Source organism: Alternaria infectoria (genome assembly GCF_024043175.1).
Source record: "Alternaria infectoria strain BMP 0036 chromosome Unknown scaffold_8, whole genome shotgun sequence".
Classification (NCBI taxonomy): Eukaryota; Fungi; Ascomycota; class Dothideomycetes; order Pleosporales; family Pleosporaceae; genus Alternaria; species Alternaria infectoria.
Window position 1 is genome coordinate 277,203 of NW_026250697.1, and position 20,449 is coordinate 297,651.

Here is a 20,449-nt window from a genome sequence, read left to right on the forward strand (position 1 = left end):
TGGTTCCTGTCGAATCGATCATCCTCAAGCCTAAGGAATCCGGATCGCTAGAGACCCAGAAGCTCATTACCCTTTGGTTGTCTGAACAGGGTGCAAAATCGCCAGGAACGCTCGGAAGAAGGACGGCTTTCTTCTTCTTTTCTTTGAGAGTCGCTTCGTCTTCGATAGTCCCGGATGCCTGCCATTCACCGTCGAAAGACCACTGGAAGAATCTCCGAATCCAACCGGGATGAGTCGTATGTCCGAAGCGACGAGCAGCTTCATAGTCAGGATCGCCAGTGATGTTGGGCCAACTGCTCGTGATCCAGTTACTCGCAGGGCCTTTGTAGAAATTCTTTTGTTCTGCTGTCGGAACTGCATCGAACCATGCCTTTGAGTGGAATGGAGAGGTCTCTGCTTGGGGTTCCGCCATTGCGAGGGTTTGTCGATCCGGCAACTTGTCCTTCCCAATGGCTCAATCGATGAGTGCAAGGTTCGTCGTGCTGTGCCGATTTCCGCTTGTAACTGTTTGTAGTTCCTGTATACGATGATAGTAAACACCGAACTCTGCGTGCAGAAAAGGAACACATCTTCATCCAAAGCGTGAGAATTTATACTCACCTCCGACTCATACACAGCCATGACCTCGTGGGAGAGACTCAATAAGAGCCCGACGCCCACCCGGATTCTCTAGTCACCACCTATGTTGTATGTGAGTCCTGCGGTATACCCGCCGAAGCACGGGCAAGAAGGTGTCGGTAGTCATGCTTCGAGCGCGCGAGATAGTGAGATGCGCTGAACGAGTGGGTTTGTGAGAGGATGGCTACGCGCTATCGAGGAGTGAGAGTTGCGGGAAGCGTCATGTCAAGAAGGCAGCGGCGACCGTGTGGCATAAAGTATGCGTCAAGGAAGTCACGCTAGCCATTGCTTCCGTCATTTGCACGTGCGTGGTGGTACTTGGAAGGTGCCACAAAAGCCACGATGTTCATTCCTGAGTCCGGTGGAAGGAGCTATGGGTGCTGTGAGCTCTACTTCTTTGTTCTGCTTCTCTAGGGCCAACGGACTGCGGTAACACGTGTGCTAGATCGTTAGGCCCTCGCTGGTTGATCGTATCTAGTCATCGTGATCTCGATACTCATCCGTGGTTACGAACGCACACTATGCGCTAAGTGAACATCGAGCGGGTGAGCTGACGCACGTCATACCCGTTCGCTGGGAAGCAGGTCGGCCTGGGTATGCAAGAAGACTCATGGGAACGCGTGCAAAAAGGGAGCGAGACGTCAGAGAGTCTGGTCAGGTCTAATTGATCTATCAATAAAGGATGTAGTCTATGCAAGCGGGTGGGTGAGAACGCAAAAAGAAGACCGGAAACGTGACTGCGTCTTCACAACTTGCTGTCGTTCTGCTTAAGTCGAATAAGTCCCTGATCAAGTTAGCATCGCTGAGTGTATAATTGAAGTGCGGAAGTTTTACCTCTTGTACGCAGGTCGCGATAAGGGTTCCATCTTTCGTGTACATCCTCTGGAAGACGAGTCCACGACCATCGCCAGCCCAGGGTGTCTCTGTCTCGGTGAAGATCCACTCATCGGCCCTGAAGGTACGGGGGTTGTGGAAGTAAATGGTATGGTCCAGACTGACCATCATGCCGATCTCTGGCACGTCATCCGCAACCTTCTTTGGATCTTCTCCATTCTTGATGCGCTGTATGCGCTTGATGTCTGCCTCGCTGACGGACTGACGCTTCAACTCGGCATCATCCATCTCCAGCAGTGTCTTGAGCACGTCTTCGCCGATGCTGGACTTAGCGGCACTCTTGCGTTGTGAGGAATATCGCCATAGCTTGTGGACGCGCGCGACGGTGCCGATGAAGTAGCTGTCGGACATGTAGGCGATGGCGGAGAGGTGAGCCTCGTGGCCTCCGGCGGGAGAGATGCGACCGCGTGCCTTCACCCATTGGCGGCACTTCTTGGTGTGAGGTTTGTCGGAGTCCTCTGGACGGGGTTAGGCTGGGCTGTGACGCTTGACATGTGAAAGTACTCACCATTCTCGGTCGCCAGTCTCTGGCTCTGGAACGGACTGTGGCCGCTGGGATGCATCTCCGAGTCCGAGTCCTCCTCTGGGCCTGGCACGTCGGCCATTGGGACCACATGCTCGACCTTCTTCGCTCCTCCGCTGTTCTGGCGCACAAAACTCATAGTTGTCGTGAAGATGACCTTGCCCCGTTGGCGCGCCTGCACTGTTCTTGTCGCATAGGACTTCCCCGATCGCACTCTCTCTACATGGTATATGAGTGGTATCTCTGAGTTGCCGGCAAGCACAAAGTAGCAGTGCATGGAATGCACAGTGAACTCGGGGTCAACCGTCTTCTGGGCTGCAGCGAGCGTCTGGGCGATGGCAGCACCGCCGAAGATGCCGCGTGCACCCGGGGGATGCCATAGTGGGCGCGTGTTGGTGAAGAGGTCAGGGTCGATATCGGACAGTTGCGTCAGTTCGAGGACATTTTCGATTTCGGATTGCGACTGGTCAATGGGTGGCGGGCGGATGAGTGTCGCCATGGTCTCGGATTATGGATACTGGACAAGCAAGTAGTGAGGTCTAGCGATAGTTGGCCAGGAGAAGATAAGAAGAGAGCGTGCTGGTGATTACTCTACTTGACTCGGGCGCGTCCCGGCACACCTTCAGCTTCCTCGAGCCGAGGCATAACGCGCAAACCCACATGTCGCAGCAGGTACCACCACGCGCAAGGGGCAGCGACGAACGGCTGACTAAGGCGGCCAGTGAGGAAGGCACTGAGCGCCAAGAGGAAGGCGCGGCTGCTCTGGGGTAGGAACGTCATACTGGATGTCCGGTGGTGGCCTGCGTACCTGACTTGTTTGAAGCCAATGTGCGCTTCCAGGCACTCGACGACAGGGTCTATTCCAATCTGGGACTCCCTTTTGGCCATTCTTCACGCGCGCATTCTGCCTCACCCCCTCGCATTGGCTCACGGCGCCTCGTATCTTTACTTTTAGCATGTCGCGGATTGCCACCGCATAGCCTGACAACATTCGCTCCACCTGACTGCGCCGCCGGAGGAAAGAGACACCATGGCCGAGACGAACCCGGAGTTGCAGGCCAAGCTGCAGGAGCTGGACCACGAACTCGAGGAGGGCGACATCACACAGAAGGGGTTGGTACTCTCCTCCCGCATTTATCTTCACGGTCACTGCCGCTGTCGCATTCGCATCCTCCCCCACGTGCGCTAACGAGTCGCACAGCTACGAAAAGCGCAAGACAGTGCTCCTCTCGCAGTATCTGGGGCCCGACTTCTCAGCGCAACTGCAGCATGACCTGCGCGGACAGAGCCCCGCCCAGAGCGAGGGCTCAGGCTCTCGCAGCGCATCCCTCGCCGCCCTCTCTGGGCCAAATCCACAGCAGACCCAACAGACGCCGCACATCGAACTCCCACGACCCGACTCGTACCATGACAGTTCGCCGCAGGGCACCATGGGCTCGTCGATGCACTATCCCAGCTCCTCGACGAGCACCGCTGGCGGCAACTCGCAATACATGGCATACCCACCGAGCCAAGTAGGGCGCTTCCAGGAGAAGCAGTTGGGCCTGCGCACAACTTCACTGCAGCGCAATGCCTCCCAGCTGTCGCAAGGGAGCGAGACATTCATACCCCGGCCCCAGACGCCCGAGTACACCTACTCGCGCGAACCCACGATGATGGGCAACTACGCTTTCAACCCGGACACCCAGCAAGGCTTTGAGAATGGCTATGGGTCGCCTGGAGAGGCTAGCAGGAGGAGCACGATGCTGGACGTGAACCAGGGCTACTTCTCCGACTTCACAGGGCAGCAGATGCAGGACCAACGCGACTCGTACGGCGGACCGAACCGCTACTCGACGGGCGACGCCTTCTCCCCGACCGCTGCGATACCACCGCCCATGATGAACCCGAGCGACCTGCCCGTGGGTGCTGCAGACACGATGATGCCACTGGAACCGCGAGACCTGCCCTTCGACGTATACGACCCTCACAACCACAACATCAAGATGTCCAAGTTTGACAACATCGGTGCTGTACTACGCTACCGCGCTCGTACACAGCCGAGGACTACCGCTTTCTGGGTGTTAGACGCCAAGGGCAAGGAGACGGCTTCCATCACTTGGGAGAAAGTGGCCAGTCGCGCCGAAAAGGTCGCCAAAGTTATTAGGGACAAGAGCAATCTTTATCGGGGCGATCGCGTGGCGCTGGTATACAGGGATACGGAAATCATCGAGTTTGTCGTGGCTTTGATGGGATGCTTCATCGCGGGCGTTGTAGCAGTTCCCATCAATAGCGTCGACGACTATCAGAAACTCATCCTCCTCTTGACCACAACCCAAGCACATCTCGCACTGACCACGGACAACAACCTCAAAGCCTTCCACCGTGACATTAGCCAGAATCGTCTCAAGTGGCCGAGTGGCGTCGAATGGTGGAAGACGAACGAGTTTGGAAGTTACCACCCCAAGAAGCATGACGACACGCCCGCCCTGCAAGTGCCCGAGGTCGCATATATTGAGTTCTCTCGCGCGCCAACCGGCGACTTGCGTGGTGTTGTACTGAGCCATCGCACCATCATGCATCAGATGGCTTGCATCAGCGCCATGGTCAGTACCATACCCGCCAACAACCCGAATAGTCAGGATACTTTCAACGGCAACTTGAGGGATTCGTCTGGAAAGTTCGTCGCGCCGGTGCAGAACAGAGCACCAACCGAAGTCATTCTTTCTTACCTCGACCCCCGTGAGAGCGCTGGTCTCATCCTGAGTGTTCTGTTTGCTGTCTATGGCGGTCACACTACTGTCTGGCTGGAAACGCCGACGATGGAGACACCTGGTCTATACGCACACCTTATCACCAAGTACAAGTCGAACATACTGATCGCCGACTATCCGGGTCTCAAGCGCGCCGCATACAACTACCAACAGGATCCTATGGCTACTCGTAATTTCAAGAAGAACACGGAACCCAATTTTGGCTCAGTGAAGATATGTCTAATCGACACACTCACTGTCGATTGCGAATTTCACGAGATTCTTGGAGACCGTTATTTCAGACCTTTACGGAACCCCAGAGCACGAGAGCTCATCGCGCCCATGTTGTGCTTGCCTGAACACGGTGGTATGATCATATCAGTACGCGATTGGCTAGGCGGTGAAGAGCGCATGGGATGCCCATTGAGCATAGTGTCTGAAGAATCCGACAACGAAGACGAGGTCGACGACAAAGCCGCGGCAGCCAATGGCTACTCTAGTCTTATCGGAGGTGGTACCACGAACAACACCAAGGAGAAGAAAAAGAAGAGCCCAACGGAGTTGACCGAGATCTTGCTGGACAAGGAAGCACTGAAGTTGAACGAAGTCGTGGTTTTGGCCATTGGAGAGGAAGTGAGCAAGCGTGTGAATGAGCCCGGCACTATGAGAGTTGGCGCTTTTGGCTATCCGATACCCGATGCGACGCTGGCCGTCGTGGATCCAGAGACTAATCTTCTGTGCTCCCCTTACTCGATAGGTGAGATTTGGGTAGACTCGCCATCATTATCTGGAGGTTTCTGGCAGCTGCAAAAGCATACTGAAACTATATTCCACGCCCGGCCATATCGTTTTGTAGAGGGTAGCCCAACACCACAACTGCTCGAACTCGAATTCCTACGCACTGGATTGCTCGGATGCGTGGTGGAAGGCAAAATCTTTGTCTTGGGCCTGTACGAGGACCGTATCCGACAGCGTGTCGAATGGGTAGAGCATGGTCAGCTGGAGGCCGAACACCGATATTTCTTCGTGCAGCATCTTGTCACCAGCATTATGAAGGCGGTACCCAAGATCTACGACTGGTAAGTGTTATTGCATCCACGTGTGATCAAACTAACACCGTGTAGTTCATCTTTCGACTCGTACGTCAATGGCGAATACTTGCCTATCATCCTTATTGAAACGCAAGCCGCGTCGACTGCGCCCACAAACCCAGGCGGGCCGCCGCAACAACTTGACATTCCCTTCTTGGACTCATTATCTGAGCGATGCATGGAAGTACTGTATCAAGAGCATCACCTACGGGTCTACTGTGTGATGATCACAGCACCAAACACGCTTCCCCGAGTCATTAAGAATGGTCGACGAGAGATTGGAAACATGCTTTGCCGAAGAGAGTTTGACAATGGCTCATTACCCTGCGTTCACGTCAAGTTTGGTGTGGAGAGGTCAGTCCAGAATATCGCACTAGGCGACGACCCCGCTGGCGGCATGTGGTCATACGAGGCATCAATGGCACGCCAGCAGTTCCTCATGCTGCAGGACAAGCAATATTCTGGAGTGGATCACAGAGAAGTCGTTATTGACGATAGAACGTCAACACCTCTTAACCAGTTCTCCAACATACACGACCTTATGCAGTGGCGTGTATCACGACAGGCTGAGGAGCTCGCCTACTGCACTGTCGATGGTCGCGGCAAAGAGGGCAAAGGCGTCAACTGGAAGAAGTTTGATCAGAAAGTTGCAGGTGTCGCAATGTACCTGAAGAACAAGGTCAAGGTCCAGACTGGTGACCACCTCCTTCTGATGTACACGCATTCGGAAGACTTTGTCTATGCCGTTCATGCGTGCTTCGTTCTCGGGGCCGTGTGCATTCCCATGGCACCAATTGACCAGAACAGGCTGAACGAAGATGCTCCTGCACTGCTACACATCATTGCCGATTTCAAAGTCAAGGCTATTCTCGTCAACGCCGACGTTGACCACCTCATGAAGGTCAAGCAAGTATCGCAACACATCAAGCAGTCGGCAGTCATCCTCAAAATCAGCGTACCGAACATGTACAATACCACAAAACCACCTAAGCAGTCTAGTGGTTGCCGCGATCTTAAGCTGACGATACGACCTGCTTGGATACAATCTGGTTTCCCAGTTTTGGTATGGACGTACTGGACACCTGATCAGCGACGCATAGCTGTGCAATTGGGACATAGCCAAATCATGGCGTTGTGCAAGGTCCAGAAAGAAACTTGTCAGATGACGAGCACGAGGCCGGTTCTCGGTTGTGTGCGCAGTACCATTGGACTTGGCTTCATACATACCTGCGTCATGGGCATCTTCCTTGCAGCGCCAACATACCTCGTGTCGCCTGTCGACTTTGCGCAAAATCCGAACATCCTCTTCCAGACCTTGTCGAGATACAAGATCAAGGATGCATATGCCACGAGCCAAATGTTGGATCATGCTATCGCACGAGGTGCTGGAAAGAACATGGCTCTGCACGAGCTCAAGAACCTCATGATTGCAACTGACGGTCGGCCACGTGTCGATGTTTGTAAGTATCACAATGTTGATGAATATACGGTAACTAACATCTGTCAGACCAGCGCGTACGAGTACACTTCTCCCCAGCAAGTCTCGATCGGACAGCGATCAACACCGTCTACTCACATGTACTGAACCCCATGGTCGCATCGCGGTCATACATGTGCATCGAACCGATAGAGCTACATCTCGATGTAGGCGCCCTTCGAAGAGGTCTCATCATGCCTGTCGACCCAGACACCGAGCCCGGTGCTCTGCTAGTCCAAGACTCCGGTATGGTACCCGTCAGTACACAAATATCAATCGTGAACCCGGAGACAAATCAGCTCTGCTTGGTCGGCGAGTATGGTGAGATCTGGGTTCAGTCTGAAGCCAACGCACACAGCTTCTACGGCTCGAAAGAACGCTTGGATGCCGAGCGTTTCAATGGAAGGACTGTCGACGGAGACCCTAACGTACGATATGTCCGCACCGGAGATTTGGGCTTCCTGCACAACGTCACACGTCCGATAGGCCCCAACGGTGCGCCAGTCGACATGCAAGTGTTGTTCGTTCTAGGCAGCATTGGTGATACCTTTGAAGTCAATGGTCTCAACCACTTCTCGATGGACATTGAGCAGTCTGTGGAGCGCTGCCACCGGAATATTGTTCCTGGTGGATGGTATGTACTCTTCGAATATCTTCCCCGTTCTACACATACTGACCATCTTCAGCGCTGTCTTCCAAGCAGGTGGCCTCGTGGTCATCGTGGTGGAGATTTTCCGTCGCAACTTCCTCGCCAGCATGGTGCCCGTCATCGTAAACGCCATTCTGAACGAACATCAACTCGTCATCGATATCGTATCTTTCGTACAAAAAGGCGACTTCCATCGATCCAGGCTGGGAGAGAAACAAAGAGGCAAGATCCTAGCTGGTTGGGTGACGAGGAAGATGCGCACAATCGCGCAATACAGTATCCGCGACCCCAACGGCTCGGATGCGCAAATGATCAGCGAAGAGCCTGGTGCAGGTCGCGCCAGTATGAGCGGAAGTATGCTTGGCATGGGCCGGATGGGACCAGCAAGCATGAAAGCAAGTTCCACTCGAGCACCCAGCTTGCTCGGCATGACAGCGACGATGAACAGCCTTTCGCTATCACAACAACAGCAACAGCTATCAACAAGCCCTGGTATGACCCCACAACCAGGCCAACAATCTTCCGTCTACACACAAAGCATACCCGAAAACCCACAAGGCGGCCAATACCAGGGTGTCGAACTCCACGACCCCAGCGACCGCACCCCAACAGACAACCGCATGTCCTTCCTCCCCAACCTACAACTCCACGACGGTGGGGCAATGGACTACTCACCCCTTGACCGAGCCGGACCTTTCCACGAAAACGCACACCAGCACCAGCCTGGCAACTACCAAAACGCATACCATCCCCAACAACAGCAGTATGAATCTAGCGGCAGCGGCCTAAGCGGCCAAGTCCCCGACGTACTCCGCCCGGGACCCTCCGACGACGCAAACAACCCCGGAACGTGGAATAACAGAGATTTCTACAGCGATAGCACGCCTTACTCCTCTTACGATAACACATCTCAAGATCCCAATATGCAACAACAGCACAACCAACAGCAACAACAGACATGGACAATGGATTCGCAACACAGCCAAGGCTACAACGCCGGATACGGCGGCGGCGGCGGCGAGGAAGTCACGCGCTATGTCAGCCACGGCTCGTATGATAGCAGAGCAGGTGGGAACGGCGGTGGAGGCGGTGGCTTGCGCGTTGCGAACCGTGATTCTACGGCTAGTGAGAGTGAGGATGATAGTTGGAGGAGGGATGTTCTTGCTCAGATGAATTTCGCTGGGGGGCCGGGGCCTGCTGGGGGGAATCATGCGCAGTAGTTGGGTAGTAAACAATTGATGAATGTATGTGAGGTGTCATGTTCATGTTAGCATCATGTTGGGTTTTTGCGGCGTTAGATGAGGATGAGTGAATGATCAGGTCATTTGAAGTGTCAGTCGAGCTATAGCATGGTGAAGATGGCGCGATACGAAGTAACGAGTAGCAGTCGTCGTCGAAGTCGAAGTCGACATTGGGGCTCCTACAAGTACCCATCCACCTACACCGTACCATCCCCATCCTGCTCCCATCCCGTCTCCCATCTCATCATCTCCCACGCCCCAAAGTCAAGACGGTTATTCTCCATCATAGCCAGCTCCAGCCCCCGTCCATTCCTACACCAACACCTCACACTCACCGACAACCCCACCGAGGCCGTCCTGTGAAAAGTCTTGGTCCTGCAGGACCTTCGTGTTTCACATTGAGCGCACGCCAACCCAACACCACTCAAGCGCCTGTTCTGTGGCGCCACAGGATTGCAATTGACACATTTGCTGTCATTTCGCTAGCGGTGTTTCAGGCACATGTCAAGCTTTTCCGACATGGGCAGTGGGCGGGAAAACAGGTTCGCGGTGATGGGGACATGACATGACATGGCGCTGACTGCCAGCGTGAATATTGAGTTGGATTAGGTGGGTTCAATGAAAAGATGAAGCGGGGTTGGTATGTTCATGCGTTCTGGAAGCATCGAAATGTGGTAGGTGTTATCGGACCTTTTTTGTATGGAAATCTCTACAATGTACTACTACTGTACCCAGCCGCACGGAGTGGGATGTGTGGAATCTGAATAATGGGTTTGGTTCAATCGTCGGGTTGCGCGAAGACCCGGGTTCCATCGATCGAAGTGTTTCCGGCTTTCCGAGTTTTCAGATTTTATTGATCGGTGTTCATGCACGTGGTGGATTGGGAGTGGGGTGAGTGTTGTGGAATACGATAGTTCGGTACGCTTGCGAGAACGGTGGTTTGGAAAAAGTAAACGTGGCAACGAGCATCGTGATCGGATGAGGAGTGAGGTTTGAGGTATACCTACTTGTCTATGCGATCGTGTGTTTGTTGTGGTTTGTGTAGCATGTGTAGTAAAGGGCCGTATAGCGCACGCTTGCGGGTGTCTTGGGTATGCGATGAGATGAGATGAGACAAGACCGTGCAGCGGTTCGAGGGACAATCTTCAATCTGACTTTGTGATCGGCTGCCAGGTGGTTAGATCTAGGCTCTGTAGTCTACAATTTGCTTTTGGATTTTGGCTTTCTTGGTAGCTGGTGCCATGACGGCGTAGGACCGAATTTTGGGCACTCAGCACTGGAAAGCGAATGCGAGGTGTAGATGCAGTATGCAGCACGTCTGAGGCGCCAGTCACTGACGCAACTAGATACTTCGGCGCTTTGAGTGACTTGAAACAACGGAAAATGGTGGTCCTGAGTGTATGAAGAATTTTTCCGGACTTCACCAAGCTGCGACAGCATTTTCCTCTCGTGTGTTGTGGGTATAGTACGGGGTTCATGCGCAACCGAAGGATCGGACATGTGGGCGTTACGCCGTTTGACAGGCGCTATTGTTTGACAGCCGGCGGGGCAGCGCATTGCTCACGACAGACGGGCGCAAAGAGGTCTGTTTCGACGTTATCGCGAGGTACCGTGAGCGATGACGGAAGGAGGCGTTTGTCCCGAAGCTATCGCATGTTTGAAACACGACAGAACGGAGGGGCAACAACACGACGGGGCTCATGCAAGCAACACCAAGTCGGAGGTACCAAATGGCAGATTATCGTAGTAGAAGCAGTGTTCTGAGAATGGTACGACCGCAGTGTAAGATCATGTAGGGTTCTTGTGGCGATCATTAGGCCAATCTTTGGTTTTATTGCCTAGCACGACTGGGCAAACTTGAGTTCGCTGTCGAGGGGCGTGTTCCCGAGACCCGGGTAACCGATGTCTTGGTGTCTTGGTGTTTCAATCTTATCGCAAGACGGAAGGGACCCTGGTGTCAGTCTGAATCGCATCAGGCACGGGAAGGCGCGAGTCGCTCGGGGTGAGAACTGTCGCAAGTCATTTCCGATAACAGCCTGCGGGCTTAGTGATTCATGGCAGGATTGCTGTCGCGCAGATGAGGTGAGTGCTGTGGAATTCAATGAGATGATGCGGTGATAGGGTTAGCATTGTCAATAATTAGGAGGAAGTGACGGCGGACCGTGTGGTCGGTCGAGTAAAGGCAGCCGCGGCATTGCACGGGTTTCTTTGTTGTGGCGCAGTCTCGATGAGCGCATGGATTGCTGCCATCGCATGAACTTCACATGACAGAACCAACATGACCAGACGGAAGAACCCTCGCGTCTCAAACTCAGGGCCTCATCACACTGCTGCTCCGACACCGACTCGCGCACAGGGTTCTTCATCCTCCTCCGGTTCGCGCTCGCGCAATAGCACAGTGGAGATTTCGTCAGGACAGCGCGTGGCGGCACCAAGGAACAATTTTGCCTCGGCGGCCTGACCGAAATGTCAAGATGCATGAGAGGCGTGCAAAAGCCGTTTTACCAATACCGATGGGTATGATTTTCCCCAGGTTGTTGATGAGGTTGACTCGCTTGTTGTTCTGTTTTGGGGCGGCTACTTTAGGCGCCGGAGTTCTGGAGCCGCACAAGTCTTGGGAGGGACCTTGCTTTGGCTCCCGTATTGGCAGAAATAGATTGGACGGCTGATTGTGATTTATGGGAGCGGGTGTGGCGGACATGGGATGGTGGTGAAGAGATGGGAGAGAAGGTTTTGAAGAGTGGACGATAGGACGAATACAGTGTCTGGTGGTGTCTGGGGCGAATGGACAGGTCAGCTGATCAGCTATCAGGCGTAAACTATCAACCATCCCGTCGCACAGCACACGGGACTCGGCATCGTCTAGACTCAGGTCCCACCGTCAGGCACTCGGCCATTCCCGTTGGCGGTGGACAGACGGTGAGCTGAGGCTTGGTTTCATGGCGCATCCAGGCACGCCAATGTGAGTGGCCGGCTTCCTTCGTGTCGTTTCAGCGCCTAGACTGTCCGGGCGCAGCGGAGCCAATCATCCGCCTGTTCCGATTCCCAACCCCTGCCACGCCCTCACCAACCCTCCCATGTTGCGAACTTCATATCCACTGTTTCCCTCGCTCCCCCTCTGACCTCACGCTCGCCGTCCCTTGTCGTGTCGTTTCCATACCTTCGTTTCTCGTCCAACTGTTGCTCACTCGCTACGGCAACATTGAACACCCGCCTACATTCGCTTCTCACGCTGTCTTCGAGCCGGTTTCTAGTCCCCTATTTCCCGTCTTCAGCCCCTAGTGAAGACAAAGTCTATTGACGTCGCTTTCAATTTCCTCGGCCCTATTCGCCTTCACCGTCGCTACTATCGCTATCGATACTGCACATCGCAATCGCCGCCTCACGCTTCTGTCGACTAATTCCACCGGACTGGACCGCGTCTCGTCTTCAACACCACCCCATTCACCACCTCGACGTGCAGCGCACTGTCGGTTCTCTCAACCTTTGTGCCTACACACCGGCTCCTTCACGACACATTGTGATGTATTCACGGTGACCACGACCCAACCTCGCCCCACACTGTCAACATCTGCCGCTTCGTTAAGCGCGCGTGGGATATAGGTCCATTGACAACGACGTCGCGCCATTGCTCCTGCTTCAAGACCTACCGTCACCGAAAATAGCACCTGGTAGTGCGCAACACAATTCACCGATCGCATCGCATCACACAGCCTCGCACACCCGAGAACCTGCAGCTAGCAACCCTCGTGAGCACCGACTCGCGAGCGACCTGTACTACTCAACAACCGAACACAATACCCGAGACATGTCTCTCACAAGATATATCCTCCGCCTCCGTGGCGCCCAACCGACCGCGCCAATGACCAAGCGCCACTTTCTCTCAGACTGGGACGCCGCTGAGTTCGATGATCTCAAATACTCGTACGGTCTGGAGGGTGTCGACCAAGTCGGCAACTACATGTGGGTCGACACCTTCCTGTACCTGCTAATAGGCATCTCCGGCATCCTCCTTCTCCTGCGGATATCAAACATGTGGTGGAAACACAGCCGTCATCTGAGCGCCATGGGAAACCCAAAGCAAAAGTACTGGGAAGTCAACCGGACAGGCTGGTGGCCGTGGCTCAACCGCCATGTCCTGATGGCACCCCTATGGAAGAAGAAGCACAACGCTCAGTTTCAGATCAGCAGCGCCATCGACAACGGAACGCTGCCTGGCAGATGGCACACCATCATGTTGGTCATCTACGTAGCCCTGAACGTCGCCTGGTGTGTGGCTCTCCCCTACAAGGTGCTTGACCACAAGGAGACCCTCGCCGCGCTCCGTGGTCGCTCAGGAACACTCGCCGCCCTCAACCTCATCCCCACCGTTCTCTTCGCCCTCCGCAACAACCCACTCATCACCCTCCTCCAAGTCTCGTACGATGACTTCAACCTGTTCCATCGCTGGGCTGCGCGAATCACCATTGCGGAAGCCATCGTTCACACTGCTGCCTGGTTGTACAACACCAAGCTCGCAGCAGGATGGCCTGCCGTTACAGCTGCTCTCCACACTGAGGGCTCGTACGGCTGGGGTATGGTCGGAACCGTTGCCTTTACCTTCCTTGGTATCCAGGCATGGTCGCCATTCCGCCACGCTTTCTACGAGACCTTCCTCAACATTCACCGTGTCTGCGTCATCGCTGCGCTTCTCGGTCTCTACAAGCATCTGGAGCTGCACAGTCTCCCGCAAGTCCCCTGGATGCACCTGGTCTTCTTCTTCTGGGCTGCCGAGTGGGCCTGCCGATGGGCTTCAATCCTCTACTACGGCATCGGCCTCAGGCAAAGATCGTCAATCACTGTCGAGGCCATGCCCGGAGAGGCTGTTCGCCTGACCATCAACATGGTCCGCGAGTGGACTCCTCGCCCAGGATGCCACGTGCACATGTGGATGCCAGCCCTTTCCCTTTGGTCGTCGCATCCCTTCTCTGTCGCGTGGGCTGCAACACTCACCCCAGATTCCAAGGAGATGACACTGCCCATGCTCGAAGGCGATGTCCTTGCGATGCACGGCCGTCCCCAAAAGTCAAAGCAAATCAGCTTGGTCTGCCGTGCGCGTACTGGACTTACCCGTCACATGTACGAGAAGGCCTGCAAGAGCCCCAACGAGCAGTTCACCACCTTCGGCTTCATCGAGGGTCCATATGGCGGCCACCACAGCCTCGATTCCTACGGAACCGCAGTACTATTTGCTGGCGGTGTAGGCATCACTCACCAAGTCATGTACCTGAAGCACCTCGTCAACGGCTACAACAACGGAACCACCGCAACACAAAGAATAGTCCTGATCTGGACAGTCCCCACATCCGACTGCCTGGAGTGGGTACGGCCCTGGATGGACGAGGTCCTCCGCATGAAGGGTCGCAAGCAATGTCTCCGCATCAAGCTCTTCATCTCAAGACCCAAGGGTCGCGTTGAGAGCAGCAGTGAGACAGTCAAGATGTACAGTGGTCGTCCGCAACACGCAGCCTTGATCGAAGAAGAGGTCAAGAACCGTGTCGGTGCTATGGCTGTCACAGTGTGCGCGTCGGGCGGTATGGCGGATGGCGTAAGACATGCGGTTCGACCGTTCCTTACGCAAGGTAGCGTTGATTTCATTGAGGAGGCCTTCACATACTAAGAGGCCTTGGTCAATGTACGATACTGTTGGCAACGTTACGCTTAACAAATTCCTTGTTCATCGCCTGCTATCGCACCGCATCGTGCACGACGCTTACGCTCGACCACCTTGGGCAAACCACACCCGGGTTCATTGTACATCATCTCTCTCGTCTACTACCCAGTCGAGAACTCACATAACTATACCAAAACATTACCTTTCTTATTATCCGCATTGTTCACTTCTTTGTAAATACCTCCTACTTAATGCTTTACTTCTTGTCCAACATGTCACCGTCTCATACTTGTCATGTCTCTCCTTGAATCTCTGATCGGCGTTTTATGAGCGATGCATTTGTTAGCGTGTCCGGGTCTTTGTAGATATTCAGCGTAGCTTTGTGTATAACAGTAGCATATCCTTTACCAAAAGTTCGTCCTTTCTCCTTATTCTCTTCATGCGCCCACGCACTGCAACTACTGATCTTCTTGGTGTTTACTGATCGGGTACAAGGGTAGATCTCTAAGCCTTAGGTGTTGATCAGGGTACTGATCCAGGCCTTCTCTCATCACCTCTAAGCCCACACAAGTCGTCACTCCCCCCACTTCCTTTGTTCGGACGTCCACGTAATCGCGGTCCTACGTTCTCGATATGTGGCTTAGCCGGCCCAGGGGCACACCGCCGACCTATCCGTGCACGCCAATGATTGGCCGACACCACGTGAAGTGGACCCTCGGCCAACTCAATACACAGTGCATCCCCACATTGGCGCCGAAAAGTGGCGGTGACGACAGTGTGGCTGATTCACTGCAGTCGCGACTTGCATCGTGTTGTGTCATGGGTGTGTATAAATAAGAAGGTGCTACTTCGGTGGGGATCGTGCTTTGCTAAACAGTGTGACGTTGTCGAGAACCTTACCTTCAACTTTAAATAACCCTCCCGCTCCCGCTGAATTTCGATCTACAAGTCAAATCGCGATACACTCAACCTTACCTATTGTAACCTAGTTTTCAAGATCTAAGTTTATTCCTTCGTACTCAACATCATGTCTGGATACGACGGCTCCGGCTACAACCAGGGCGGATACGGACAGCAAGGCGGGTACCAACAACAGGGTGGATATGGACAACAGGGCGGCTACGGACAAGACAATTACAATGGCGGCGGTGGACACCAGCAGCCTCCGCACCACCAACAACAGCCTCATGGTGCTGCCAGCGCATACTACGGTGGTCAAGGAGGCCCTCAGTCCTATGGTCAACAAGGAGGATATGATGCGGCACCTCCTCAATACCAACAACTCCCCTCTGCCGCAGCCCATTCATCCAACTCCGGTCGCAACTCGATGAACCAAGGTCATCAAAACCAATACGGCGGCGAGGGCGACCCGGAAGGTGACCGTGGTGTCATGGGCGGTCTCGCGGGTGCAGCGGCCGGAGGCTACGGAGGCCATGCTCTCGGCGGAAAAGCCGGCCACGGCGTAGCCGGCACGGTAATCGGCGCCCTCGCAGGAGCATTCGCAGGCCACAAAGGCCAAGACGCCGTAGAAGAGAAATGGGACGAGCGCAAAGAAAAGAAGAAACAAGAAGAAGAGGAAGAAAAGCGCCAGAAATACGGTCAACAGCAACACCAAGGTCCCCCTCCCATCCAACACCACCAAGACACCAACAACCAGCGCTCCCAAGGCGACTTCGGCGGCAACTTCAGCGCCTCCTCGCGCGACATTCGTCTTGATGCTCATGGCGACTACACACTCCACGCCCAATGCCGCCGCGCAGACGGGTCCTACCAGTCCTCCTCCATCTCGCTAGACCGCATCCTCGAAAACGACGGCGGCAGTTTCCGCTGGTCGGGCTCCAACTCCAGCGGCGGCGGCGGCGAGAACACGTATACTGTCCAACAAGGCGACACGCTCCGCGCCATCGCATCCCGCTTCTCGCACTGCTCATACGAAGATCTTGCTCGCCACAACAATATTACCAACCCGGACCAGATTTGGCCGGGCCAGAATCTCAAGGTCCCGGGTGGAAATAGCAGTCGTGGGGGTGGTGGGTTTGGGAGTTCGGCGAGAGGAATGAGGTTGGCGGATGGGGGACAGAGGTTGGAGGGGGAGTTGGAGCACCAGGGACATTGGAGGATGAGGGAGATTAATCTTGATGAGAGGATTAGTAACAGGGATGGTTGCCTGGTGTTTGTTTAGAGTTGAGTAGTTGGATAGGAGGATGAAGGTTGATGGGAAAGGTACTGTAGTGTACTTCTCACTTATAAACCTATGATACATCTCCAACATTATCGATTTCACGTTGATGTCTAGCTTCAAGTAGATACGTGAGAAATGTGACGACGGCTATATGTAAAGCATATACGAAGGTGAAAGGCGGGAGTATTTATCGAAGTGACCATGAAGTACTGGGTGATTTTGTACTGGAGTCTTGTCTTGTTCTAGCCGTTACCTTTCCACGCAACTCGCATATCGCTTCAGAAAATCATGCAGATGAACCAACGAGTCCGTCGGAGCGAGCGCCATATAGCGACTCTGCACATCGCCGGTATGTGCCAGTTCAAGATATTTACATGCGACCCACCATATCTCTAGGCCGTGCTTGACAAAACCTAGTAGCCTTTGTTCCTCTGCTTCACGTTTCGCGTGTAGAGCATCCCACAGCTCTTTCCAGCGCTTAGTGGCACGAACCAGATTAGCGTATACCATTGGAGCCAGAAGAGTGGCTCGCGATACGAACACGATGGAATGTAATGCTTCAAAGATGTATCAGCTTGAGGCCACAAAGGCTGAGATGCAGATGGGTAAACCTACCGAATATACAAATCATGAGTAGTCGATGTTCAAGGACGTCGATAAGCGGACTCTTGTGCTCATCAGACCAGTCTTCGCTCATCAACGCAGAAACTAGTTGCTTGATACTGGGCTTCGGTCTCGCCAGGCGTTTCGACTGTGTACGTAAACTAGTATAATCCTCTGCGGTAGCCGCATCGTAAAGCACATCATTGCACGGAAGTGTCTGAGAAACCTCCGCAATAGCAATCTTGGGAACGGAGCTGAAGAAGAAGGTGGCCATGCAATCCATAGCAAAAATGAAGTGTACAGCCCTCACTCTAGACTCTTCGGCTATGAACGCATTCCACTCCGGTATGTGGTTTTGAGACCTCACCGTGACTGTTGGTTCGAGCAACTTGAGCGATCTCATTGCAGCGACGATTTCTGGATGTCTAGATATTTCGACTCGACTGCGCGTGGCTTCGTTGTTAAAAGTACTCTGCAGAGCCACTATAAGTGATGCGGCTTGGACTGCTTCCAGAGCGCGAGGGTCGTGTCCGGGATTGGGTCTCGCGACTACATCGCGTAGATGCTCGAAGATGAAATCTTCGGCCAGATGGAAGAAGGAGCGAGAGGATAAAGCGCCGTCTGTGGGTGTGCAATGTACCGATCCACCAAAGGCGACAGCAAGTAGTAAGGGTAGTGAGACCTTGTGCATATCGAATGTCGGCCAGTGAATGAGAGGCTGCTGGGGGTGAAAGACGGTGAAGTAAGCCCAGATACACTCTTCGAAGTTTTCTGCTGTGAAGACTGCTTTCGCGGCAACCACGGGGAAAGCGCATTCGGGATTGAAGTGTGCCGTTCGACATGTTTGGCTGTAAATAAAGAGCTGAGAACATAGCTCGTCGATCCTAGGTTGGAGAAGCGCAGTCGTCTGGGGTCTCCCGGATGCGGGTGGTATTGGAGCACAGATATCTGCATCGCTGTACACGAAGAAGTCTGAAAAGATGCCGAAGAGAGCCACATCTCTGTCGAAAAGCTGATGGTCTGCATCATGGTTTTCTTGACTTTTGGACGACCGTACAGTTAATGGATCGCCAATGAAAGCACTGAGTATCGACTCGCGGCGGGGGTCTGTGTATTGATATAGGAACGTGATGGGGCAGGGAGGAAGACTCTGGGCGTTTTCCACTCCAGCCGTGGTGTCGCGGCTCAAATGACTGGTAATGGTTGCATGAGTATCTTCGTGTAACGGCTGTGCATGGCTTTCCGTCGTTCTGAGCCGGCTTCGTCGTCCCGGTTTGGCAGAGGCTATCTCATCGTGCTCGCCTCGTTTTGGGCATGACTTCGAGTGTCGTCTGAGGACGTCGCTAAGCGATGTCAACGTCGTGGTCTCACGAGCTTACCCAACACAGGCGAGAACCTACTGGCGGACGAACGTGCGATTGCAGAAGCTGCAGGTGTTTAGGCGATCGCGGGTATCTTGTTGGCGTCAAATAAGCTCCGGATAACACTCGGATGGTTAACTTACGAGCTGATTCATGCCGCCGTAAATGGCTGTTACTCGAGAATAATTTGCCGCACGTGCTACACCTATGGAATGTGCTACCTGTGCCCGTCTCGGTGGCATCTGACATTGGCTGGTTCTTCGTTGTTGACGCGGCCGCCCATGATGTGGGCTTTCCAAGGTTGAATGTGGGTTTTCAGGATGTGGGCTTTCCGCCCATGTGGGCTTTAACTGCGGCCACCTTACCGCAAAGGGCCGACCACGTGACACAGCATCGATGCTCTGCCCATACCATCGTGTATCAGCACTCCTGTTGCAAGAATGAGTCTGCTTCTTTCAAATACTTTATGTCGCCATGTCAAAGCTGCGAAGGTTTCTAAGTCAGAGAAGCTACTACACATTCGGTATCATGCCACTCTTTCCATCTTGAATCAATCAAACTGACAGTGCCCAGCATCTACACCGAGACCTCACCTCAGAAGTCCTCGACTCAGCCATGCATCATTTAATAGCATGTCTACCAGCTCCCACCGCCACGAGACCGTAGAGCGAAGTGAAAAGCGCAGCGAGACACTCCTCCCATCAGCCGTCGCCAAACCCAGGGGTGTAGTGGAACACGTCCTGTAAGCCACTCTCCCAGACATACTCAAACACTTACTGAAAGACTCCAGAACGACCACGGATCAAATACTCAACTGGGTTCGACAAAGCTCCATCCACCCACTGACCTTCGGCCTCGCCTGCTGCGCCATCGAAATGATGCATTGCTCCACGCCGCGCTACGACCAAGACCGACTAGGCATAATCTTTCGCGCGTCCCCTCGCCAGGCAGATGTGATGATCGTTGCGGGCACAGTCACCAATAAGATGGCTCCTGCTGTTCGGCAGTGCTATGATCAGATGCCTGAGCCGAGATGGGTGATTAGCATGGGGAGTTGCGCGAATGGTGGCGGGTACTATCACTATAGTTATAGTGTGGTAAGGGGTGTGGATAGAATTATTCCTGTGGATATTTATGTTCCGGGTTGTCCTCCGACGGCTGAGGCGTTGTTGTATGGGGTCTTTCAGTTGCAGAAAAAGATTAGACATACGAAGACGACGAGGATGTGGTATCGCAAATAGTTGAGTGTGCGGTAATCGAATACAGAGAAAGCTCAGATGAGAATCTGCCCTCTCATCTTCTGCTCTCACTTCGCCGCGCGGCACGCCCGGTCGCTCCTGCCTTGTCGTACCTTCCTTCCCTAATCGTCTTCACCCCGTCCAATTCTTCACCACTCACGACGCGATTGCGAAGCTTTCGCAAGCG

The 20,449-nt window shown here is 53.9% G+C and overlaps 4 protein-coding genes across 4 annotated transcripts; 3 read left to right on the plus strand and 1 right to left on the minus strand.

Annotated features, from left to right (window-relative positions):
• Nucleotides 1-1,363: 1,363 nt before the first annotated feature.
• On the minus strand, nt 1,364-2,534 carry J4E92_005521 (uncharacterized protein; the record flags this gene model as incomplete). Its single annotated transcript, XM_051496901.1, has 3 exons — nt 1,364-1,402; nt 1,453-1,970; nt 2,021-2,534. 3 exons carry the CDS (start codon nt 2,532-2,534, stop codon nt 1,364-1,366), a joined length of 1,071 nt encoding a protein of 356 aa, XP_051352561.1.
• Nucleotides 2,535-3,065: 531 nt separating this feature from the next.
• Nucleotides 3,066-9,204, plus strand: J4E92_005522 (uncharacterized protein; the record flags this gene model as incomplete). The annotated part of the gene is made up of 5 exons (XM_051496902.1): nt 3,066-3,148; nt 3,237-5,846; nt 5,892-7,318; nt 7,366-7,969; nt 8,022-9,204. The coding sequence occupies 5 exons, from the start codon at nt 3,066-3,068 to the stop codon at nt 9,202-9,204; spliced, it is 5,907 nt and encodes a 1,968-aa protein (XP_051352562.1).
• A 3,829-nt stretch (nt 9,205-13,033) lies between these two features.
• J4E92_005523 (uncharacterized protein) lies at nt 13,034-14,884 on the plus strand (the record flags this gene model as incomplete). The annotated part of the gene is made up of 1 exon (XM_051496903.1): nt 13,034-14,884. One exon carries the CDS (start codon nt 13,034-13,036, stop codon nt 14,882-14,884), a length of 1,851 nt encoding a protein of 616 aa, XP_051352563.1.
• A 1,021-nt stretch (nt 14,885-15,905) lies between these two features.
• Nucleotides 15,906-17,060, plus strand: J4E92_005524 (uncharacterized protein; the record flags this gene model as incomplete). The annotated part of the gene is made up of 1 exon (XM_051496904.1): nt 15,906-17,060. One exon carries the CDS (start codon nt 15,906-15,908, stop codon nt 17,058-17,060), a length of 1,155 nt encoding a protein of 384 aa, XP_051352564.1.
• Between the last annotated feature and the right edge of the window lie 3,389 nt (nt 17,061-20,449).